We start from the raw sequence: 26955 nt of genomic DNA, 5'->3' as shown, positions 1-26955 counted from the left end.
GTTAGGAATTTAGGGGTTGTTGGAGAATCGGGGACTGGATCTCAATCACACAACGAAACACAAAGCTAGCGTTGTATCACGTCGGTTTTCTGTGAGGCATCACTCTGGTATGGCCGGCCCATTCGTGCCGAAGCATTTAAATCATAACTCTTTAGATTATTCATATTAATTAATCCTAGAAATATAATTTATAATTTCCTGTTGTAGGTAGTTATATACTATATATTTAATTATATCCTTTTATAATTATACATAGTTCTGTGATATCATTAGAATCCACGAAAAATATACACTCGCGAGCAACCAAATCGACTCAACCTACATGTGCCAACCATACACGTAGATGTTTTCTTAAAAAATACTGAATTGTTTTTAAAAACCGATATACCATTAGTAAGCTGAATGCTTACCATTGAATTGGCCCGAGAATACCTTTGGCTTTAGTTAGTTATATGGGACATCTTTTGCGGGGTCTTGTAGCAATATATCTAGCAATCTACTCCTTAGTACTCGGTTAATCCGGCACTAAAAAAGTTCGATCAGTCTGCGTTGAATGACCTAAGTGAACTCACTTGTTATGCATTCATATCACGACAAACAGGCGTTGATATCCTGGCTTTCCTAATACTGAACTATTCATATTGAAGAATACAGCCACTAATTGAATTTTAAATCTTATTATTGTGTGGTAAGTGTCAGATTTTAATAGTTAATAGGATGTCAAAATGCAAGTAGTCTTTAAAATAACCTAATAAAATACTATTTTGCGTAGTTATTCTATTAATAGTTTCTTTGGATAAGTGACTTCCTTAGTACTGAAGTATTCACAAGTACAACTTTTTAACATTAACTATATAATATGTACAGTTATTTGATTGCCTGAATGCACGTACTTATTTATTACATATTTTTCAATTGATAAAGCAATTTGAGTGTCATTATGTCATTGTTTTGGCACGAAGTAATTTAGCACCCACACGAGAGCGTCGCAAAAATCTTGATGCATATTGCATATTATGTATATATTAAACAGTTTATTTTTCATATCACAAAAACTAAATTCATGGAAGCAAGGTTGCATCTAGTTAAATGCATCAGTAACTGTCCTTGGTTTAACTTTATTGCTGATTTAGTTATAAACATTTTAATAAAAATATCGTAATATGTACATACATATTTCTGTTCAAACAGAGATATCAAGTACCTTTTTTTTGATGGGGTAAAATCATCCAATGACTCCCCTCGTCCTGAGCGAAGCGAGAGGGAGTGTCAGACTCTTTACTGAATAAAAACAACCCCCTTATTACTTGTGCTTTTCGAGCCGGAGTCCCGGTAACCTGCAACCTGCAGTCCGCAGCTTCACTGTAGCAGTTACATGCGGTTTTGTATCATCACAGTTACTTCAATCAAGAATGCATCTTTATTGTTTCCGATATAAACCTCCACGGTTGGCTAAGACGTAGCAGTTACACAGAATTGATAATAAAACAATGTTTCCTTGAAACACTACCTGTACCCTTAGTATGAGTTTGCTTTACGTTTAAAGTAATCGAAACGAGATCACGTTCGGCTCTCTGATTGGCCAGCTCGAATAAACCAACCAATCAGACGGCCAAATGCGCTCTCGTTTCGGTTAATTTAAACGTAAAGCAAACTTATACTAAGGGCACTGAAGTATGAGCCATTTTAGTTCCATCCGTGACTGCTTTTTGCTCAAAGCCCTTGGTTAGATACTTCAATTTCCTCAATGGTTGGCCATTGGAACGTCCAAGTTTATCTGATGCACTTCATAATTCTCGTTTATTATTTACAGAAGTTCTCCTTTATTTAAATATATTCAGGGAAATCCTGACCGTACAGAGTACTGAGAAGCGTGTTGACAAAAGCGTTTGAGGAAATAAAGCATCATGTCTGTCTGTCATGATCCGAATGGTTAGACAGAGGTCAGTCTTACTAAAGAATACCCTTAAATAGGGGTCTATTTACAGCGCTTTTTGAGCCAGTTTTTACCGTAAAAGAATTAGAATTGGTTCAATATTCGAGATTTTACGTCATCTTTTCACGACTATTCAGCAGTTTTTTCTCCTGGAGTTAAGTTACCAAAGTGTCTTCGCCTAATCGTAGGATCCCCTTTTTAAAGCACCGAATTAAAGTATCACCAGTGAACCAATATTAACCGTGTCACATCCAGTCTACAAACTGTCTATCTTCGTCTGAATCATAGCCTAGACTAATCACTAACAACAGTAAGTCAAGGAAACTATAAGCAAGTTACTATTGAATTGTTTATGAAGCCACTCACAATCACGTGCCACTAATACACTGGATACTCATTCTCATTATGTTATTTATCTATTTATAGAAGCTAGTATTCGTCTGTTTCGGATCTTATTACAGAAACACGCTGTCGTTGTAAAAATGTTCGTTTGTTTGTTTAAAGGGAGTTAGCTATCGTAGATAATTTTGCTTGGAACAAATTATTTACAGGAACTGATTTAAGTACTGTTACGCCGTTTTGATTAAGGTTCTGTAATAGGATTGGTACTTAGTTTAATTGCGCCTGATATGGTCGATGGTTACGAACAGTCATAGAGAAAGATTTATGAACGAAAATACTACGTGCCATGGATCAATACGAATGATAGAGGCTTAATTTATTTATAACGAGGTAACGGTAAAATGGTGATAGTATAATAAATTGTATATAGAGGATAATTAGTTAATTATAGCAATCATGGACATGAAACGATTTTAGGAAAATACAAACAAACACGAGTGTCCAATATAAACGCATTAAATGGATTTATTTCATAATCTATGTCATTTTGGAAATGTGATATCGATCGCAAATCGATTCATTGGTAATTCAAGTAAAATCAGATACGAGTAAAATGTTTTGCATTCGCATTGCAGATTAAATTACCAATAATCGAATTAAGAGTTTGAAATCAGGCGTGATAGGGAGATTATTGTTTTAATCTAGCCTTGGTATTATTTCCTGTCTACAATTACATATTTTGTTTTATCGTATCGGTATTTTTTCCTTTTGTTTTTCGGTTCGACGGTTTATGTAGGTACCTATAATATTATTATGGGATACGATACGGCTCTATAGTCAGCAATGTGTGAGAAATACAACAGATTTTGTGGCGTTGTAGAGTTGATGTCCATACATAGGCTGATTTCTGATTTTCATCAGGTGGTCCGTCACCTCAGTGGTTTAAAATAATAATAGAAATGTTACCTCATACTAATGTAATATACCTACACAACTACCATCCTCAGTAAAGTTTTGGGGAACAGTACCTAAGTAGACAGGGAACGCGATCCTCCTGTTCCTTGAGGTTCCCAGCGCGGGAGGATCGCGAAATACCGACAGAGTCCAGATGTTAAGGTATTCCTTGACATCATATGTAAGTTTATTTGAATGTTTAATCGTCAATCAAGCTGAAACTACTGAACGAATTTTGATGAAATTTCGTATACAGACAGGGTATGACCTGATTTGGGTGATAGAATACTTTTTATCCCACGGGTACGCGGGCGAAACCGCTGGCAGAAGCTGATAATGTCTATTAAAGGTAGAACGAATCAATTATAATATTACCTATGTTGGTATTCTCGTGAGACATATTTATATTAAATTAATTATGTTTTTACGTGACTAACTAAACTATGCCATAAAACATAATTAATTTTACACCGTATAAGGTGAACATAAGTGGTTTTGCTATCAAAGCCACGATTTCAAGTTCACCATGAAAATATGAGCTATAAACTTAGAAAAGTAATCAATATCGTAAATAAATTAGAAACAATACATATTTTACAGCGAACGGAGCGAGAGTGTTATCAGCGTGTTAATGAAATAGCTTTCATCTTGCATGATTGCACAGCACGAGATTAGTCTGATTGGCCATGACCCTGAGTTTGTGAAACAGTGAAAATAACTGTTTGTACTATGTACTTGGTTATTTACAATAGTAGTTTATACTGCCTTGTTCGTCGAGCGCTGGGCAAAGGGTCTCGGGTCATGGGCGAAGTATTTCTAGGCTTTCTTCAGTTTTTCGGTAATTTTTCAGTAGTAACACGGACATGACATGGAGTCTGGAAATATGCCCATTGCCCAGTATATGTCAATAGGCTCATCATATGGGACTTACAACATACCTAAATGGGTGAAAAGTGGGTGTACATTGTATAGTGGCTTTACGTGCCATAATTTGCACCTCTACCTATCCCTTCGGGGATAAAAGGCGTATTAATATTTATTATTTAATTTATACCATTGAGTTACGAAAACCACGAAAAGAGTAGTGTTGGTAATTCTTCTTTAGTTATTGCTTTTTGCTGTTACCACACGACTGATGCATGAACAATAGCTAACTCAACCAAATTAAATTGTTGGAATGTGTAGATAATTATAATGAACTCAATTTTTCAATCAACTACTGCTGACGCCCACCGCCTGTTTGGTCATCGGACCACTAAATCTGATGATCGTTGCGGAATTATTTATATTATTATTGTTGAATAACATCATTTATATAATGCTTATCAATAGTTTTATGGTGTAAGTCGGTTAACGAGCAGACGGATCACTTGACGATAAGCAATCGCCGCCGCCCATGGACACCCGAAACACCAGAGTCGTTATTCGGGCGTTGCCAGCCTTTTTGGGGTTAGAAATTTAAGGGTTGTTGGGCCTCCGGTAAACTCACTCACAAAAATAAATACAACGCAAGCGTTGTTTCACGTCGGTTTTCTTTGAGGCCGTGGTATTGAGCGAGCTGGCCCATTCGTGTCAAAGCATGGCTCTCCCACACTTTAAACTGTGTTGATAACTAATATTATTTATTTTGGAGTGATTATTTATTTCGACACAACACAAACAACGCAGTCTAGTATTTGGTCCAGTTTAAAAAATACCGAATTCTTTCTTTTTACTAAAGCTTAGTTAAAAGTAGGGGAAAATTATTGCCACATTGCAGGAACTTCCTTCAGCCACGTGCTGGGAAAATTATAAGCCTATTACCTCCGTGTATTACTTTTGTATGTGCATGTAAGTGTAATAAATAATTTGTTATCTCTACAAACGGCCTTTACTTCGACTTTAAAATCCGATAATCGGTTTTTACAATATATTTATCTTATATTTTATGCATTATTATGTTATTTATTAGATAACAAGTACGCATAATTCGTCATCTTGATACAGTTGAGCATTGCGTAGGTAATACGAAAGTATTACGATAACATCATAACGAGAGCCATGCTTCGGCATGAATGAGCCGGCTCGACCGGAGTGATACCACGGCCTTACTGAAAACCAACGTGAAACAACGCTTGCGTTGTGTGAGTGAGATTATCAGAAACCCAATTCCTCCCTTCCAAATATTCCCAATCCCCGATTCCCCAACAACCCTCAAATTCCCAACCCTCAAAATGCCGGCAACGCTCTTGTAACGCCTCTGGTGTTTCAAATGTCCATGGGCGGCGGCGATTGCTTACCATCAGGTGATACTATGCTTGTTTACCGGCGTGATGAAGATTTTCTTTATTTTTGTATTTTAGCACCGTTTGTATTGTTAATTACTTTTCATGAGTAGTTATTTTTGATTGTCGATCGCTTAGCTATAATACCATTCTGTTTCAGTGTCTCAATTTCTTCTTTTTTATGAATATTATGTCTCAGAAAAGTCCGATAATGTTTCGGTATTTAGATTATTTGTCTTAAGTGGTAATTCCTATTATTTATCATCTATTTATAAACACTACGATTACTCACTACTTTACATAAATAATAAGTGATTTACCTACATATTATTACAACACAGGGTATTCCCTCTACTTATGTATTATCTTATGAAGTTATTGGAATTCCAATTACCTACTTGACTACTCGTTAGTAGTAATAAACTCTCCAGTTCTCCTCATATTTGATTATATTATCATGTCTCTACGTGTTCTGCGAAAATATTTCCCAGCATCTCTTTTTGAAGCAGTTTTAAGTCTTTTATCTTAGATATATTCTATAGTCTATAAACTTGACTGCAAAAAGAAAAGCTACTAATACCGCAATTTTATTTTCAAAATCAACTGATTAAGCATTAATGTTTGTATTTTATTTATACATATACAGTCTTTGTAATTGTAATACCATTAATATTTGCACAAAGTGCGATGACCAAGTAATGAATGGCGTCATAAAATACAATGTTTTGTACCAACCAGTTTAATACCGAGACCTTTTTATTCTTATAATTAAAAGGATAGGGTTCAACGTCTTAAACATGCACTAATGACATGGGTAAGGAGGAAATATAAATTATAATCCTTAAAATGCTTTAATTTTATGTAATATCTTTGTTTAACCTGACATAATAAAGGTATTCATATTTTTAATCATGTTTTCATAATATTCATAAAGAATTAGGTATTCCCTTTGTTTTTTAAATTAGAATTACACTTACAGATGTATTTTGTTGCCTTGTTTTATTAATGAGGGTCTTCCCTCGTGTTATTTCCTGTCTCGAATATAATTACATCATTTTAAATGTATCTTCAAACGAAAGAAGTTTTAGTCTTACGGAAATATTTAGAACAGCGAGCTTAGACCTATGTTATTGAAGGGTGAGATTCATCGAATGACTTCTCCCGCCTTGGGTAAGGCGAGGAATGTCAGACTCTTATCTACTGACTCAAAATCACCCCGTTGTTATACCTGCTCTTCGAGCCGGAGCCCCAGCAACCCCGAGCCCTACCAAGCATAGAGTTTAAAGTAAACTCTTTCGTAAAGGAGGCTAATAGTCGCATTAAGTCACAGTTTGAAATATCAGCATTTAGTACTTCTAACAACTTTTTAAATTGGGTTCTGAGTATTTATTTAAATGTTGTTTGTATTGTTTCAGTACAAAATATGGCAGACGCTGGAGAAGGACCCGCTGTTCGCACACAACACGGTGAACCCGACAGTGGAGGAACAGAAACGCATCACTCAACTGCAGCTCAAGAAAATAAACGAGTACAAATTCCACACTAAAGAAATGGTCAACTCTAGTTATAGTCGAAGGGTAAGAATAACTTCTCTATAATTATGGACATACTAGCTTCTGCCGTAGAAAGCGCCTTCTGGCATTCTGGCATAAAAAGATCATAATCAGAGAAAAATAGTTATAATAAAAAAGTCGCCTACGGCTTGAGGATAATCCAATATTGGTAGGTGACATGCATACTAATTTAAGGTGACTGCGTGCCTTGCATGCCTTTATGGAGAGATTCAAATACAGTAGAGTAACGATCGAGTTTCTTTCGCAGCAGAGTACCTAACTATTTTCTGCCATCGGCTTCGCCCGCGGGTTAAAAGTGGCCTGTGTTCCAGATCATAATCTACCTCTGTTCCAAATTTCATCTCGGTCCTTTCAGCCGCTTTGACGTGAAGGAATAAGAAACAAACATAAAAACTTTCGCATTTATAATATTAACTAGCGACCCGCCCCAGCTTCGCATGGGTGCAATAGTGATATATTATGCATGTATTATACATAAAAACCTTCCTCATGAGTTACTCTATCTATTAAAAAAAACCGCATCAAAATCCGTTGCGTAGTTTTAAAGATTTAAGCGTTCATAGGGACATACAACATGACAGAAAAAGCGACTTTGTTTTATACTATGTAGTGATAGGTTTTCTAATTAAGGGCTAATATTACACAATGTTTAAATAGTCACTATCTACCAGGTAATGTAATTTGTGTGAACTATCTGTCACATTTTATCAGATACTTAACTGAGGGTGGTGAAACGGGCCTAAGTTAGGGGCTGCTCTTAAGTTAGTACCTAGCCTAAACCCTTTTCTTAAAGTGGGTTAATGAATTAAGTTTAAATATATTTCAAAGTATTCATATTCATATTACTTAGTAGTTTTTTTATTCGTCTGTACATGATACTTAATATTGTACCTACATGTGAGCGAAATAAAAAAAGTACCTATACTAAATAATAAAGTGCAGCATTAAAAAATTCATGACTCGTAAAACTAAACAATTACTTAATGTGATATATTTCAAAAATAAATAAAATTTAGGTACTACTTATAATATGCAAATTTTTTATTCTTTGTAAGCATATATAGGTACTTACAGTTTCTTAATTAAATTATTAATATTTTTCCCTTTTTATTATAATGAATTTAAAAATTCCTTGCTTCATGATTTTGATGATCATATCTTTATTTTGACGTCATACATATGTATCAAAACAAAATAAAGTACCCGTATAATTGATTTTCTTTTGACTGACTTTGACTTGACTGACTCATGCAGTAGGTATATCTCCCAAGGACTCTATAATCATTTAGGCGTATTCATTTAACTTTGTTTTTTGTAGATTTATATTTAGATAATTTACCTAATGTGTGCAAAAAATAATGAGTAACACGCGTCTAGTATTAAACATTAGACACATAAACAAATATTAAAATTATTTTGCAGTCATAAAAATGGTTTCAAACTAATGAAGACATTATGTAAAGATGTATGTATAATTTTTCTATGATAAAAAAATATTTTTCATATACAACAGCAATTGTTTAGATAGGCCATTATTTTTTTAATAATATAATAAATGCCGTTATTATTTACTTAAAGTAAATGACAGTAATTTAATAACTAAGGTTAAAAAGCATGGGCATAATTCAACTTTATTTTACAACAACAATTATTTTCAATGGATTTTCATCACATGTTATTTTTTTTCCTGAAACTCAAATAAATTATTTATTTATTTAGTAAAACGTGGCCTTTCGTAGTATTTAAAGTTCGTTAAAAATAAAAACGCATGATTATGCTAATTAAAACATAGGCTTCCCTATAATGACTTTGCTGAAATGACCTAGGCAAGCGTATTGTAGAGCGCCCTCCAGCCAATTGGAGTGACGATATCCGCAAGGTGACTGGTAGTGGTTGGATGCGTAGACCTGAAGATCGAGCTCAGTGGCGTGCCATTGGAGAGGCCTATGTCCAGCACTGGCCAAGAACAGGCTGATGATGATGAAAAGTGTGGTAGTGATAGAGTATAATAACATTTTGTCCTTTGCCACCTTGCCTATACATGTGGCCTTTCGCGTGAGAGCCAAATAAATGACGATGATGAAGAAATGATCTTCATGTAGCTTAACTTTAAACGTAAATCAATATAAAACTAAACAGATTTCTCTCACCAACAGACACGCACAATAATGACGATAAACGAGGCGGTGCAGTCTCTGAACCCCAGCGTCTCAGTCAAGATGGCGATCGGCATATATTTGTTTTCAAATGCCCTGCTATCCCTCGGCACTGAGAGGCACCACAAGTTCTACGAAGCTACGTTTGTTAATCGAGAGGTGAGAACATTACAATTATTTATTAATACAGGTGTTAGAACATCAAGCTACGCCACATCTTAATCTACAGCCCGTAACAGTACCCTTAGTATTAGATAGCTTTACGTTGAACGGTGCGAATGAACCAACCAATCACAGCGCCGAACGCGCTCTCGTTACGATCTCGTTAAACGTAAAGCAAACTCATACTAAGAGTACAGTTCTCTGCTGGGCTATGACTATCTCCATAGAATCCAGTCAACAAATAGGTTCGGCATTATTTTTGCACTTAGTATGCGGATTGGAGTTTATATCTAAAAAGGTTCAGGTTTATCATAGAGCCCTGGTGCTTGGTCTGTCAAATGTGTACTTCCTTAGTCGGTTCCTTACGAGACTTGAAGAGTAGGGGTAATTTGGCATCTCCATACTGCCAGAGTTCTTTAATTGGTTTTAAAGTCTCGTGGCTCGATAAAATTTCGTTCTTGGCTCTATAAAATTTCGTTCTTTCAATTTGATTTGCCAAAAAAAAATTACGACCTTTTTCGGAAAAGTCAAATCAATCAATCGGGAGCTAATGCCCTCGCTAGACTGACAATAATACTGGAAGTAACTAATTCTCAAATAAAGAGAATATTCGTACACACCACACACAAAGCAGATAAAGCCACATTTTTCGCTACATAACTGAATATAACAGCATATTTATATATAACATCTGTTATCTCTGAATGTTACGCTAAAAATGTCAATGTTATGTCACTTCCGAGGTCATTATTCTAGAACGTGTAGTTCGGATAGCAACCGGCACGGTCAGATCGTCTGATTGGAGTACGTTAGCTTGGACTCTTATCATAGTGTGGACCCAGTTTGTCTCTTAACACTTTAAACGCCACGGGGGTCACCGGTGACCGACGTTAGCGGAGGATTTGCCTTGAACAGTTTTCTATTGGCAGTCAAATACTCAATTATAAACCTAGCCTACTATACTACTCTACTAGGTAGTAGAGCCTATTATAGGTATAATAGGCTTTTTTGAAGGGAGAAAATCATCCAAGGACTTCTCCCGCCTTGGGCGAAGCGGGAGGGAGTGTCAGACTCTTACTGACTAAAAACCATCCTGTTCCTTCTCCTGCTTTGAGCCGGAGCCTCGGTAACCTGTTACGTTGTCCGTAGTTCTGGACCTATAATAGGCTGAGTTGTAAAAAGTGTGGTGGGTGATTAATACGATCCTCAACTCCCTTATCTATTGTATAGAGTGCAGATTACGTCACGTAAACGATCCATTAAGTCTAGTATTGATCTCTGACAGACATAAGCTCTGTACTACAAGATTGTTTAGTTAGTGCTAGAAAATGAAAGTCTAATAACATATGCCTGACTCGATCATCGTAACCGAGACCTTGGGACTCGGCCTTTAGGTTTTCGCCCACTTATCTAACGAGACAGTCTCGAGAGCTCCCATAGCTGGCAAAGTAAACAAACAAGACACTTGAAACAGTCGGTTACAGTCATTTGTCAAATAATGGCTGAATATTGGTACAGTATCACAGTTTCGGACACCGACCCTGACTCTAATTGCAATAACTAGACCACGGTCATTGTATGAAAGTTATATCCCGCAAATAAACTGAATCAAGTTTACATTATCATCAAAAAATTGATGTAGGTAGAGAGAAGGGTTATGGGAAAGCCATGGGCGGGCTCGACCGGAGTGATACCACGGCCTCACAGATAACCGACGTGAAACAACGCTTGCGTTGTGTTTCGTTGTGTAAGTGAGGTTACCAGAGGCCCAATTACCCCCCTTCCCAATTTACTTCTGGGAAATATGAAATAAAAATTAACGTAACATTTGACAATGTAACTCTAGTATTTTCAAGCCACGCCGCAAAATTTTGACAATCACCGTGTCGTTTGTAGAACAATCCTGCTCATTGTTATGAGCCTCTAACGTGACTTGAAACTAATCGAGTTACCTCGTCCAAAATCCAGACAAGTAGGCTATAAAACATAATTAATTTAATATTCTAATATTCCATCCTTTTCAACAGACTCTAGCAAGTTTCGCGCTAACGGAGATCGCGCACGGTTCGGACGCGCGCCTGATGCGCACGACGGCGACGTACGATCCGGAACACAAGCAGTTCGTCATCCACACGCCAGACTTCGAAGCGGCTAAATGCTGGGTTGGTAATCTAGGTAAAACTTTGTGTGACTATATATTTACATGTGATACTACTTTTTTTCTTAACGTTCGTACATATAGTTTTCCTGAAAGTTAAGTTAAAAGGTTATGGTAACGAAATATTGAATCGAGTTGAGGTTTTTTAAACGGTATTTTTTATTTATGAGACTAAGGTTGGTAGAAGTTTTAAATGATTTCGAAAATTGACATATTGACATTTAATGTCTCTTGGCTAGGGAACAATAAGATTTATCTTCGACAACTGGGAAATTCAGGGTTTTCATATGCGTACTAAGCGCTATAGATATTTTGTTTTTTATTCCCTTCCAATGAGACGCTGAGAGTGCTAAAGGTAGTAGTACTCATTAAATCCTTCGATAAAATCTCAATGGGTCTTAAAATAATTATAATGTCTTTATGGCCCTTAAAATTGCCTTCAGGCGAGACACCTGGCTATTAACCACTACTTTGTATTCTACGTCATTAGTTAAAAAAAAAATGTAAAAAAAAATATTGCGAAATGTGTTAGCAACACATCTCTATAACAACCGGACCAATTTGCGAATTAGATTTTTTATCTCAGAATTCAAGGTTTTTTTTTAGAATTTTAGATGATATCCAAATGGAAAATCACTAATCAACTTAACTAAAAACTCTTTTGTTGCTATGTATGAAATAATGGGTAAGGTTTCATGAGGAAAATAGGAGTTTCCTGAGAAAAAACGACCTAAAAATTATATAGGAACGAGAAGATAGGTTGACGACAAATAAGTCAATACCGCAATAGGGCTGGTAGTGGTTGGATGCGTAGAGAGGCCTATGTCCAGCAGTAGATGAGAACAGGCTGATAATGATGATAAGGATGTAGTCAAATAAACTAATAGAGAAAACTTACGCACATAAAAGTATCTGGATAGATGATCCAGAAATTGTGGCGACACCTGACAGATGACAGGAGTTGCACATAAACGATCACGAACAAATCAACTGACGACGTCATAAATCCTACATTGCACATCAAACTTACTCGCGAATAAACATCGATAGAAAATCCCAACGGTTTGCACAACCGTAAAAACTTTACTCTCTGTTTCCCAAAAAACTATGAAAGGTTTTAAAAGTATTATAAACTTAAAATAAATAAACAAAACAAAATGACGTAACATTCCAATTATTTGTGTAAGAAACTATAAGTGTAGTGGGTGTCGGTGTTTTGCTTTGCCGGCCATAAAAACTATTCGCGCTATTTATAAAACTAATGTTAACCTAGTTTGTTGATGTTCAAGGACACTTGCGTTTGTTTGGACGTGTTGCGGTTCAAACTGCCTCGTTTTTTACTTGATTGATTGGTGGTTGATCTTGAATTTGGTTGCTGGGTCAGATTGTGTATTGTTTCAAGGCAGGCCGCGAAGAGTTCGAGGGTTGCGGAAGAATTTCGTTTCCCGCACCCTCGTACCCACGTGTGAGACGGGGTTGGTTTTAGTTAGTAAGAGTCTGGCAGTCCCTTTCGTCTTCCACAATGGGCTCTATGAGGATTTTTACTCTCACTTCGGAGTGTAAAAAGGCTGTATATTGTCTGTCAAACTGTCACAAATGCACCGTTTACGGCATTTCAGTTTTTTTTATTTTTCTTAGTCGTTTCCCTCATTGCTGAGGATCGTGACTCCCTTTGATTTTTCGCGACTTATTTCGTCTTTCGTACCGCTGCGTGATAAGTAAAATTATTTTAGTCTCTTATTTTAGGGAAGTTAAATCAATTGCCTCTATAAGTAGAGTACTCTGATGGTAAGCTAAAATCCATTATTTAAAAAAAAAACAAACATAACTTAACATCTAAACGGACTGCGAGCTTAAAACTCTTCCGTCCAACTTGCAATAACTGAACTATCAAAGCAAATATTTCAACATCATCACTTTAACACATGTTCTGCGCACAATTAGAACTAATTAACAACATTAGTTGGAGCTCGCTACTCGCTGTACTCCCACTTATTGTGAGTAGGATCAATGAAACTGCCGCAAATATCGTTCCCAACTACATATTCGTATATGGTAATCATGATAACTCTGTATGTAAGAGTAATTTAGTAGTAACTTATTCTCTAAGCTGCTAAACTGATTTTGATGAAATTTCGCACGGCGGCGTAGATGCCTTCTCAACAATCCCTGTGTCAGACTCTTACTGACTAAAAAACACCCCGTTCCTACTCCAGCTATTCGAGCCCCGATAACCCGCTAGGTATTCCGCAGCTCTGAGATGCGCGCGAAACGCAACGCGCCGTACGCACGGGTCTGGTTCTGGTCGGGCGGCGAAGTACCCTTGCTCACTGTCCGCAGCCCCTACGGTGGCCGGAGATAGTCTTGCGATGTCAAGATAAGATAACAATACTATAAACTATAGAGCTAAGCTGTGACTAAGAAGCTCGAAAATATTAATTAGTATAAATTTTTAACAGAATGAATACGTTGTCGGCCATTAAGGGTATGAATTTGAAGATGGGGGAGAGATTAGGTTGGGCCTTAGGTACTTACAAGCTTTTCATCATTAGTCACCCTTATCAGTCATATTTGCTGTAAAGTAGAGATTGTTTTACATAATAGACTTAGCTAATTACTTATTATAATATTATAGGTACACAATTACATACTCGTAATGAGTGGAGAATTTAATCAATTAATTGATTATAAACATAAATTATCTATGATTCACTTAACCTATTTTGATTTCGATTGTTATTTTTTATGAATCGGATGTGGCGGTGATTTTGTGCACAGATAATATATGTTTATTGTTTAATTACGATAATAAACTTATAGGTAACGATAGAAAACTGCATTAACAAGGTGAAACTATATCTTGGTCGATTTATCTAGCAATTTAATTACATCGTCCGTGTAAAGACTTTCATATTTTATGGAAGTCCCTTAACCATAAAAATTGATATTTTTAGTTCTTTTTAATTTACGGTGCATCTCCTGTGTCGTCGGTGCGTACATACAAGTTGACATACACTTACACATGACATCTAGACCCGAAACAACAATTTTTGGATCACACAATGAGATGCTCCGTGCGGGAATCGGCACGCTACATGTTGCGCGGCAGCCGGTTGCCCAGTCATCACAACAACCGTGCAAATTTTACGTAAACTTCTTTTACCTTTATTGTTGTAATCGCGCTGCGAAAAATAACTCCAAATTAATACTTTGTGATCCCAAATAAGGGTTCAAAAAATCATTAAAATTTTCTCTGACGTCAATCCATTTGTCATTATAACTAAAATAATAAGTTTATAAAACATTTTAAAATGGGTCATCTACCTTTCGGGTCGAAACGAGTAGAATTTCACTCTCAATAAAAAAGGTCCCTAAATTGGACTTCAAAAGAAACTTCTGATGTTCAATTATATGAATTAAGGCATCAAATTCAGTTGTTAGACCTTTTTGAATCATTTATTATTATTGATTTCGGTTGATTGAGTAGTTTATTGATTAGTACTGCTACCAAACTATCCTAATATTTTGTATATACCACGACGGTGGCAAGAAAGCACATGGCCCACCTGATGGTAAGTGGTTACTGTGGCCTATGAACGCTTGTAACACTTGAGGCATTACATGCGCGTTACCGACCCTTAAGAAACCTATCTGACTGTAATTAATATTCAACCATATCATTTTGTCAGGGGCATAATTTTTTACATGAAAGTTGTGATTCGCTAGAACGTTTGCTAAAATTATATTAACCTACGTTGCTATAAATAATTTGGAATTAAAAATTAACGATCCATTACATCCTTTGCATGTTAATATTATCTTTATACATATTTATATTTCTAAAAATAAACTTATACGTTTCCAATATTATTTATGACTTACGCGAATGAAAACTAGGTATTTCCTTTGAATTTTATTATTATACATATTTAATTTGATTGGCGTTTCCACCAATTGTTAGACAATTTTTATTGATTCGTATGTTGATGGGAACTTCTAGACTAGACTTTGTACTTGTGCGGGACAGCGAGCAAGGGTAGCTCGCCGCCCGACTAGAACCAGATCCACGCGCCTCAAAGAGCTATCAGACCACCACAGACGGGGCTCTAGTAAGGCTAATACCTAATCCAAAGCTGCGGACTACCTAGCGGGCTTAACGGGGCTCTGGCTCGAACAGCATGAGTAAGAACGGGGTGGTTTTTAGTCCGTAAGTGTCTGACACTAACTCTCGCCTCGTCCAAGGCGGGAGAAGCCATGGGATGATTTACCCCCTCAAAAAAAAAGACACAAAGCTTAAAACTTTTCTGTACAAATATTTAAATCACATGACGCAGGTCGATCACCCAACCATAGCTACTGCGCTAACTGTGCAGTTTAAAAAGGTGTAAAATCCCAAATAATATTTACATATATTTCAATTTACGTCAAATTAATAAATCATACTTTTTTTCAGTTTACAGTACAGTACCCACTGAAATATGCTTTAAATAATTAAATAAACTAATTTGTAAAAACAATGTTAATTCAAATTATTTTGAATACATTTGTTAACCAAATTATTTGATTTGTTTTAAAATTAGTTTTGTTTAATGTGTACTTGAATAATTTATAATTAATTTAGTTTAGGTAGGTACTTGAGTTATTTTCGGATTATCCCGCCTCTCCGTACAGATACTGATGATTTCATAAATACTATGGTGTGTTTTATAAATAAGAATCACAACATCACGCCTCTAATCCCCGAAGGGATAGGCAAAGGTGCCACTATGCAATGTACACCCATGTTTTACAATTGATGGTATAAGTCCTATGAAGAGTAATTTAATGAATAGGGTAGATGACTAATTTTTATTTTAATGTCCGTCTTGTAGATTATTTTAAAATATTAGACACGTATTTTTTATTTTCTTACGGAAACAAATACTTTCGAAGATATATCCATTTGAAATATCGCGTGACGTCACTTTAGAGTACGTTTTATACTCTATAGTGACGTAGTTAGCTCCCACTCCTAAACTTTGATTCATTTTATCTAAGTATTGTTATCTTATATGACAAAATAAAAAAATACGTGTCTAATATTTTTTCATTACCTAACTGACGGACTAATTACATTTTTAATTTTCATACCCCGTCATCATCCCTATTATCGAATCGAAAAATATATGCTTTAGTTCTTAAACGAAAGACATTACAAGTACAATATACATACTATAAATAAGAATTTTGACAATACCACTAACTAAATCAACGTATGCCTACAATTTCATAACAAAAGGTACAATAATTCAACAAATTTCTCTTTCCCAGGCAGAACATGTACCCACACGTTACTGTTCGCTCAGCTGATCACACCAGACGGCACCAACCACGGCCTACATGGGTTCCTGGTACCCATCCGCAACCCAGAGACCTTGGAGACATATCCTGGTCTCATTGTGGGAGATATGGGTGAAAAGATTGGTGTTAACGGAATTGATAATGGGTAAGTTTACTTTGGATTATATTCAGTTGGATAATTCTCGTCTAGTTTCGGTAGAGCTTGATTAGTTTCGAGCTGGACTAGAGCCCTTAATCATAAGCCGTATACGAATACGATGTAGTGTTGTTAATTTAGTGTGTTTATTTTTGTCAATGCTAAAACCGTATTTCTAAAAATACTGAAATACTCATTTAGCGAATTACATAAAATATATCTTTATATGAGTTTAAGTTAATATTATGTAATATAGATAACGTTTTATCTAATTTCATATAACAACACCCTCTTACTGGCATTACTCACATGTGTATCTGTATCAACTATCTACTAATAAAACGTCGTACAGTCTATGTGTCATCACTTAGGAGACAATTGTCACTAAGGGCCCATAGCCCGTATGTAAGTATAAACTTCCTGCCACTTCAAGCTGATAAATGGAATGTGATTGAGTTGAGCCGAAGTATTGGTCTCCCACACTTAAAATGGTGTTGATTTCTAAATCAATTAAGTGCATCTCCGACTACGACGCCTACACTCTCACGTCTCATTTTCTTATTTACCTTTTTTTTAACGTTGATAAGTCTGTGGCCACCAACCCGTTCACTGCCAGGACGGCGAAGCGAAGATGTCTATGTCTAATGTCTATCACCAATATTCCTTGTATGTACATTATTCTATCTGACTGCCTCGATGGTTGATTGGTCGCAAGTGCGACTGCTGGATACGGGGTGTCGGGTTTGATTTTCGGGTCGGACAAACAAATACTGGGGTTTTTATGGTTTTTAGAAAATTTCTCAGTAGTAACACGGAATCTGGAATTGTGTCCAGTATATGGTAATAGGCTCACCCCCTGCTACATGGGATGTAGGACACAAATGGTAAAGAAAAGTAGGTGTACATTGTATAGCGGCATTACGTACCGTAATGTGCGGCTCTGCCTACCCCTTCTGGGATAAAGGGGTGACGTTACACATTATTTTATCCTCCCCAGTTACTCATACGTCTCATAATTCGATAATATCTAAAATTATCACCACTATCAGCTTCTACGGTATCTTTTCGAGTTTGTGTTGACGGCGTTACTCATATCCATGTGTATTTAGATAAAAGATTAAATACCCATTCATACTCACTAACTTACGAGACATTGATCATGTCCGCATTGATATGCGCGTGCGCAGGTTAAAAGTAACATGACATAATACTTACTTGAACAATCATGTACATGTATCACCCACTTTTCGCCAGTTATATTATTCTGTTCAACAGAGTTTAAATCTATTGTCATACATCGGGTTAAGTTGCAGAATTCGCTCGGATTTTTTGAAAAAACCTCAACAAACCTAATAATGCTTTGCCCGATCCGAGAATTGAACCCGAGGCATATATGCCACACTCAGAGACATTTATTGATTACTTGAAACTATTCCTTAGTAACGATTTAGTACCGAAAACAATTGCTAAGGACTGGGTTAAGCAACCATTAAATCACTCTGAGTACGGCATTGAGACCTCTTTACTCGGTAGTAGGTGCTTGTGAACACATACCAACGGCGTGGGGCAGTCATAAATAAAATATGAATCCATATTATTTAATTATTGTGAAACTATTTGTAATATATTTGTACTACCATAGCAACTTTTATCAGCTATTTAACTTAAATGATAACTGTGGCAAATGATTAGACATAACATTTACATCTGACTCAAAAAAATACCGTCTACTCATAGTTGACACTGGTTCGTAAGTACGAATTCCGAGTAGAAGTAACCATTGGGGTTTTACTTTAAATCTAATTTTGTTTATTTAAAGCATGACTATTTTACTATGTAGGTTCTTTTATGAGCAGTTTACAGTGTTGAGATTTTTTTCATGCAATGAGAAGGATACTGATATTTTATTTTCTTTACTGCCACCATTTTTTTAAGCCAGGTAAAACCTACCAAGTATAAAAATTATACTTTGCAGAAAACGACAGTCGATTAAATACTACCCCGTTTCTAGTCCTGCTTTGAGCCCCTGTAATCCTAAAGTCGTGCGAAGCTTCGAAACCGTTTTTTCAAACATTGTATTTTCTACAAGACGTGTACCTAGCTATTTTTTACCAGCATAAGATAATGTGTGGACTTTGCCACGTTTCTCAGACATGGTACAGTCATTCTTCCTTTATCATTCCAAAGTCCATGTTTACACACTAGTCATTACATAATTATATACCTTTTTGTTTAAAAAACTATCGGAAGACGGTTCAGAGTAAATTATACAAAGATTTTTGTAAGAGCTATGTTCTATCATATCAACACCAGGGGAGACAGACCAACAGTTACTATTCGACGATGCTCGACGTATCTCAAGCTACAGCGAGGCTTACATTCATGTGTTTTTGTTGCCCAGACGAGACAGCTCAAAAGTACATATTAAAGTATGACACATAATCAATGTGCTGACTCCGAGCTATTACTGAGACGAATGGATTTTCTTGTTCGTTCTTCTCCATTCGAAGCTACACTTTGAAACCAGCATCTAGCGTCACTGACAGACTGACAGACTATTATTTATTTATTTGTTGACTTTTCAAAAGTACCTACGTACGTGTATGAATTAATTGGGATAAATTATTTGACGTTGACTTTGAATCATTTAACTGACTGGGAAGCCATTCATACAGAAGTACTATGTACTTACTAATATAAAATAGTAATTTATGACAGTACTATTCACGAACTAATCTCCCCAAAGCTGAAACAATCTTAAAGTTACTTGCGTTATTTTATCAGTATCTACGTATTTTTAACAACAATAATGTTATATCATTTATCAGTAATGCTAATGCTGTTTTACGTCAACGTGATAACATTGTGCACAGGTACATTGGCTACTCGTATTAGTCATCTACTAAAGGTATGACGAGTATATGCGTAGGTTTTTTATAAATAACTATCGTCTGTCTCACGACTAAATTAATTAAAAAACGGTTTACTAACGTAAATATATTGAGAAAAGCTCTATTAGTTTCGGGTCACAGAGAGACTGATTGTCATGAGCAGCGGGTACAGAGGCGACGTCACACAGTAAACCGTCTGTTGTTTTTAGTTAAATTATGTACGTAGATTTTCTAGAAATATTTAACTCATTAATATGTTTTATTAATTTTAGCTGTTTTTGCACTTATGTAAAAAACTGTATTTTCCTTGAAATTAATGTCTCTTAAATAAATAATACACATACATACTACATACCCAACAAGCAAAGTAATCCTATAAGGAAATATTATAAGTCTGTCACTACTAATAACGCTCTTGTAAAGGCATTGCGGTAGACTTTTTAACTTATAATAGCATTTGCCAAGCCTTAACATACTCAAGTGCATTTGTTTTTATATCTCGGTCTTGCAGTTCGCTACAAGACTGATCTCTAAAACATTTATAGGACATTTTTACTAGTAATAGCATTTCACAAGCATACATATACTCAAGAGTAATAGCCTTTATAACTCAGTCTTTTAGTTAACTATAAGATTATCTTTTAGGACACTTTAAGGAATAAGTCTCCTATAATTGTTTGAAGTAAGACTAAATAATCCTGAATAATATTTTGATCCTATAGTAGCATTTTGTGAGAGAAAATGATATTATAACATACTTAGCTGAAACGATTACAAGTTTGTGCCATCATAGTCTTGCTCGAGACTCTTTTAAATCTAATAGTACTTAAAAAGAGAGCTATAAGATCAAAAAGGTTTATAAGATAGTAGATCAATCACTTTACTAGTAAACAACAGGATCGGGATATAAATCAAGCGCGTCAAGTGCAAACACAGGTGAAGTAATTGAGGGTTCCGCGATCAATAATATTTTTTCACCCTTTTCCCACTACTCAGAAAGTAAAGAAGTTGAAAATTGGGAAGAAGAATACGATTTAAATAACGCAGAGACCACTGACTATAAAAAAATAACAAATGTCAAAAAAAAATATTATCCGATAAAATTATTTTAACATTAAAAAATTAAGTACTTATGGGTGTGTTTAAAAAATATGTGGATACAAAATCAGTAACAAATTGTGCATTCATCCTCGATGTAATGGTCATATATACTGTACTGGGAGCAAATCGGGAACCAAAAAAAGATTTGATGCAATAAAACTATTATGTTTTCTTGACTACAAACGAAATGAGTAGGTCTATACATATTGTTTATATAAACTGGAAATCCACACCCATTGCAGCTTTTGAATATCACAAAATGTGTATTTGTCCAAGGCCATCTTATATTTGTAAGTAAAATCAAAGAAGATTTTGTCAAAAAACAGTCGACATCAGAGATGGTCGTATCAGAAATACGACCATCTTGTTAATTACATAAATCCTAAAAAAAGGAAAATCGATCATTAACAGGCAGACTTCAAGGGAACTCTAATTTGTTTTAAAATGGAGGAGAGTTATCTGGACAGAAACTGTTACAAATACTAATTTACCTATAATGATTCTATAAAGTACTTAACGAAGAGCAATTTTAAAACATGGCGGATATTCATGACATTGTTGAAATAATTAATTTACAATAATATACTAATGTGCTATTTTTCGGAGGGCATTGTGAAATTAACTAAATTTTGGTACACATTTACAGTAAATATGACTTTCCCACGGGTTCACACCCTATATTTTAAATGTATTATTAGTTATATTTTACAATAACACAAAATAATAGTTACGTTTTTATTAAAAATAAATGACTACAGAACAACCGGCACCACGACCCGAAGCAACAACAAAAATAACCTCTTAAAATATACTTATAACTAATAACTAAGTACATTACTAGTGCCATATAAACAAGATTGCTTTAGTAAGATACTTATGTCAGATACTAACAAGAGCGTTTGTACTTGTAATTGTGTAGTCTCATAACATTATAGAAGCTATTGCGCTTAGTCAAGTATATTATAGGGCTTAGTAACATTTTATAAGTTGATTATAAGATAGATATAGAAATAACTGATCTTATAACTGCGCCCAAATCCAGCTTTGTAGAATGCTACAATTTTCTTATAAGTGAAAATAAAAGTAGTCTTGAGATCGTTTTAAGTACTGATTTTGCTAGTTGGGTACTTACTTACTAATACTGATATATAAAGCTGAAGAATTTGTTTGTTTGTTTGAACGCGCTAATCTCCGGAACTACTGGTGGTTATTTTTGTGTTGGTTAGTATATTTATCGAGGAAAGTTATAAGATATAAAAGATCACTCTACAAACAATAAGAGATGAGCAGAGCGGGTGAAACCTCGTCGGAGTCGCCAGCTATCATAAAAGTCCATAACTTATTTTACGCCAGTGATGCAAATCGTCGTACGGAATATCAATTGTAATGAATAAAAATGACATCACTCAATATTCCCCACTGCCTATCTTTTCGGGGAAAAATATGTGATGTACGTAATGTTATTTTATCTCCCACTTCTAAGTAAATAAAGAACATACAAACAACAACAAAATATAATTTATTTAGGACGTGACCTAGTTATTGCGGCGATAGAGTATTAAAATAATATGGCCATGAAAATTAACTAAAAAACTTAAGTAGGAGAGCCATGCTTCGGCACCAATGAGTCGGCTCGACCGGAGTGATACCATGGCCTCACAGAAAACCGACGTGGAACAACACTTGCGTTGTATTTCGTTGTGTGAGTGAGGTTACCGGAGTTACCTTCCCAATCTTCCCAATCCCCGATTCCCCTACAACCCTTAAATTCCTAACCCCCAAAAGGCTTGTAACGTCTCTGGTGTTTCAAGTGTCCATGGGCGGTGGCGATTGCTTACCATCAGGTGATACGTCTGCTCGATTACCGGCGTGTTCCATAAAAAAATAAGCTAGTGATTTATATGTACTTAGCTCATACTTTTATAATTTATCTTGTTAGTCTAGTCAAATAGTAGTCGTACATAAAGTTCTGTTCCATAAAAAAAATAAACAGTAACGTTCTTAATGAATCAACAACCCTAATCTTCTATTTGGGAAAATCCCAAAATAGAGACGTGAAAATATTTACACGCGGGCGCACCTTGAAATATAATATGTCTTATTTGTGATAATTGTATTACTCATATATGTTTTTGCCAGTAATTAGCGGGCAGTCAATGTATTTATTTAATGACCGTGAGATAAATTGAAGATAGATTTAAAGATATCGCGGTAATTAGTTGATAATGTACACAATTCCACGTGTATAAATATTTAGATAAAGTATGGAAATTCATAATGCGACTTTTTGAATGAGTAATGCGCAGTCGCATTCAATGTTCCTGTAACTCCTAATGAGAATCGAAACTACCAATGATAGTTTTCACAACCCGGTCGGACCTGAGGCAGGGGCCTTAGAGTAGTACTCTTATTAAATACTGAATATATCGTTGACTGGCAGAGAATGCCGCATAAGCCTGCTTCATATACCAGCATTATATCGCACCTCCGTTAAGATAAGGGCCGAAGTGCAAAAATACCAAAAATAAGTTAAATATGCCAAAGTGCCTATAAATATCAATGTAAACCTTAAAACTTCTGTAAAATAGCCTGAAAAATAAATATCCGCCTGAAAAATTAGCACTGCGGCCATAGCTTCGGCCCTTATCTTACTGAAGATGCGGATAATCTTCAGTTTTAGCAAAAATGACAATATTCCATGTCTTATAAATCTTTTTGTATCTTTACAGTTTCATAATGTTCAACCAGTACCGGATACCCCGGGAGAACCTCCTGAACCGCACAGCTGACGTCACGGAGGAGGGTATCTACGAGTCCTCCTTCTCAGATCCCTCCAAGATCTTGGGAGCCGCCCTCGAAAACCTATCCGCAGGTTTGTTGAACTGTTTTAAGCTCTTTTGTTATTAGTTGTAAGGGTTATTTTCAAGTGGCATGTATTTAGTTTAGGTTAATGATCATTTCAAGGAAGTTGTTTTCCGAAGATGTGAAGGTTTGATCATGTCGAACAGGATTGTAATAGTTATATCAGTGTTTACCATAAGTGTTATAACTACCTTTTTTCACTACGAGGAATATCATCCAATGATTTCTCCCGCCTTGGGCGAGAGGGAGTGTCAAACTCTTACTGACTGAAAAACACCCCATTCCTATTCCTGCTTTTCGAACCGAAAGTCCATTAAACCCGCTAGGTAGACCACAGCTCCGCATCAGCCCTACTGGGTCTCATCTGAAAATCACTGCCTTGCCCTGACATTGTACTTAAGATTTTGTACTTTACCATCATTAACTTATATTTTGCTATATTATGGATCTCTAGCTATTAGGTAAAGCAATTATTATTAACTAGCTGGCCCGGCAAACTTCGTACCGCCATAAACATTTATTTTTTCGCCTTTTGAACCTTTCTTGGACTTCCACAAATCATTCAAGGCCAAAATTAACCAAGAATTCTCGAGTTTTAGCGAGACTAACGAACAGCTATTGATTTTTATCTATAATAAATAAATAATTAATTAATTGTGTATGTTTTCCTTTACAGGTCGCATAGGTATAATGCAGGAGAGCTGCCACTCGATAGCGAGCGCGGTCGCCATCGCGATCCGGTACGCGGCGACTCGTACGCAGTTCGGAGAGCGAGACAATGAGATCTCACTCATCGAGTACGAGTTACATGTTAGTGGCTTTGTATTTTGAGCTTATTTGAGTGGTAACTTGAATAGTCTTGAATTTTAATATATACATTATCGGAATAACCGATGGACCGCAACTTTTTGTCTAGAAATTTAAATCATTTTTAACTCATTTTTGCCATGCTTCGGCACGAATGAACCAGCTTGACGGCTCGTGAGGCCGTGGAATCACTCCATACCACGGCCTCACAGAAAGCCGACGTGAAACAATACTTGCGTTGTATTTCGTTGTGTGAGAGAGATTATCAATTAGCCCCCTTCCCAATCCCCAATCCCCCAACAACCCTTAAATTCCTAACCCCCAAAAGGCCGGCAATGGACTTGTTAATATTTAAATATTAATTTACTTTCTCAGTTTAGTCATTATTAATTTGTTTATTGATTGTATTGTTCAGCAATGGCGTCTGTTCGGGTACGTGGCAGCCGCGGTAGTGTTCAGGATGTACATAGAGAACTTCAGCCGGGTGTACTTAAACATCGTCGAGAAGTCCAACGCCGGCCTCAAAGTTGATAACTTGGTGAGTTACCGTTACTTTATTATAATAATATATAATAATATATTGTTTTGAACAACCTATTTTGAAAGTACTAGAATAATTCAAATAAGCGCTAGAGTGAGAGAATGAGACATCAACAGAAGCGCAAGAGATTTAATCACAACAAATTACTTACTTTGTTGTGCACTAGTACCTCTACCATGAGTTTGAAGCAATAGTATTTGTCGATAGTCGCTAGCGACGACGTAATTTTTTTGTATGGCAAATTTTAGTTCCACAGGTGACCGGTAGAGGCGTTTTAAAATTTGATATACAAAAAAATTTACGTCAAGATAGCGGCGAAACGTCGACCCCACAAATATAAAAAAAATATTTTATTAAAAAAAAATAAAAAAAATAACTTCTTCTTCATCATCTTGTGTTACTTTTGATTTAAGAGGATCTTTGTAGATCTTACAATTAAATCTGTCGTCTTCGAACCAAACGGAAGTAATAGTAATATAGTACAACATCACGCCTTTTATCCCCGAAGGGGTTGACAGAGGTGCTAATATAGTAAAATATATATTTTGAATGTAACAGAGCGAGGCAGTATCAGAGATCCACGCGATGGTATCGTGCAGCAAGCCCCTGCTGACGTGGACAGTGCTGGCCGCCGCGCAGCAGTGCCGGGAGGCCTGCGGGGGACACGGGTATCTTAAAGTGAGTACAATATATTGTATGTTAAGGAGATACTAGTGTTGCAGCAGTAAATCGAGAAGAGAAATAGTGATTAAGGAAAATAATTCCAAACTTGTGGGAGTCGTAAGAACCGACATAGAAACAACACTTTAGACAGAGACTAACAAACAGTGTTCTTTGCTAAATGTAAACCTCATAATCGACGATCTATTAACCGTAGAGATTGTGACAAATATGTCGTAAATAGAAGGAGCAATAGTCCAATAAAATGCTTAGTATGAGTATTTTTGAAAATCTTATATGTATAACCAACAAATATCTTGGAGTATTCTATGAAGAGTAGGAGTTTCTTTGGACAACGCGCGTCGCGCCTTTTATCCGCGAAGGGGTAGGCAGAGGGGCACATTACAGCAACCTCTATACAATTTACTCCCATTTTTTCACAATTTCTGTTATAAGTCCCATATAATAGAGGGTGAGCCTAATGTCATATACTGGGCGCAATTCCAGACCATGTGCTACTACTGAGAAATTTTACCCAGTAATACTTACTTAGCTTAAATACGAAATTGGATTAATAAATTAAATTATCTTCTCCACAGTGCGCAAATCTAGGCGACATCCGTAGCAACCACGAGGCGACAGTGACATACGAGGGCGACAACAACGTGCTATCACAACAGACGGGCAACTGGCTGCTGCGGCAGTTTGACGCGGCGCGCAATGGCGGCACTGTCGACTCCCCACTCAACACTGTCACCTTCCTCAAGGACTGGGAGCGCTGCCTAGCCGTCAGATTCCGGTGTAGAACGACAGACGAACTCAAAACTAGAGAGTGTGAGTGTTTCTGTGATCTTAGTAAGGCTTTTGATTCGAGTTATTTTGTGTTTGTGGTGTTTGAGTGTGTTGTGATGGGAATTTTAGGAAGTATTCGTTGTTGTAGTTAAATGAGATAGGGTCTTAAAAGTTTTGATAAAATAGAAATTAATACATTTAATTTATATGTTTAATAGATTCAGTTTTGAGTTGGGTGTACCGCAAGGTGCAGTCTTAGGACCAAAATTTATTTTGAAA

The 26955-nt window shown here is 36.1% G+C and overlaps 1 protein-coding gene across 2 annotated transcripts in view; it reads left to right on the top strand.

Moving 5' to 3' along the window:
• Positions 1-26955, top strand: part of LOC118266912 (peroxisomal acyl-coenzyme A oxidase 3) — a 34910-nt gene that overhangs the window by 3951 nt on the left and 4004 nt on the right. For both annotated transcript variants that reach the window (XM_035580556.2, XM_035580555.2), the window contains exons 3-11: positions 6912-7073; positions 9227-9385; positions 11416-11563; positions 16857-17031; positions 23744-23886; positions 24553-24686; positions 25099-25221; positions 25783-25902; positions 26484-26718. In XM_035580556.2, the coding sequence (XP_035436449.1) occupies positions 6912-7073; positions 9227-9385; positions 11416-11563; positions 16857-17031; positions 23744-23886; positions 24553-24686; positions 25099-25221; positions 25783-25902; positions 26484-26718 (1399 nt within the window). The remainder of the gene's footprint in view (positions 1-6911; positions 7074-9226; positions 9386-11415; positions 11564-16856; positions 17032-23743; positions 23887-24552; positions 24687-25098; positions 25222-25782; positions 25903-26483; positions 26719-26955) is intronic.

This window comes from Spodoptera frugiperda, chromosome 23, assembly GCF_023101765.2.
Source record: "Spodoptera frugiperda isolate SF20-4 chromosome 23, AGI-APGP_CSIRO_Sfru_2.0, whole genome shotgun sequence".
In the NCBI taxonomy this organism is placed as follows: Eukaryota; Metazoa; Arthropoda; class Insecta; order Lepidoptera; family Noctuidae; genus Spodoptera; species Spodoptera frugiperda.
This window is presented reverse-complemented; position numbering and strand designations above follow the sequence as displayed.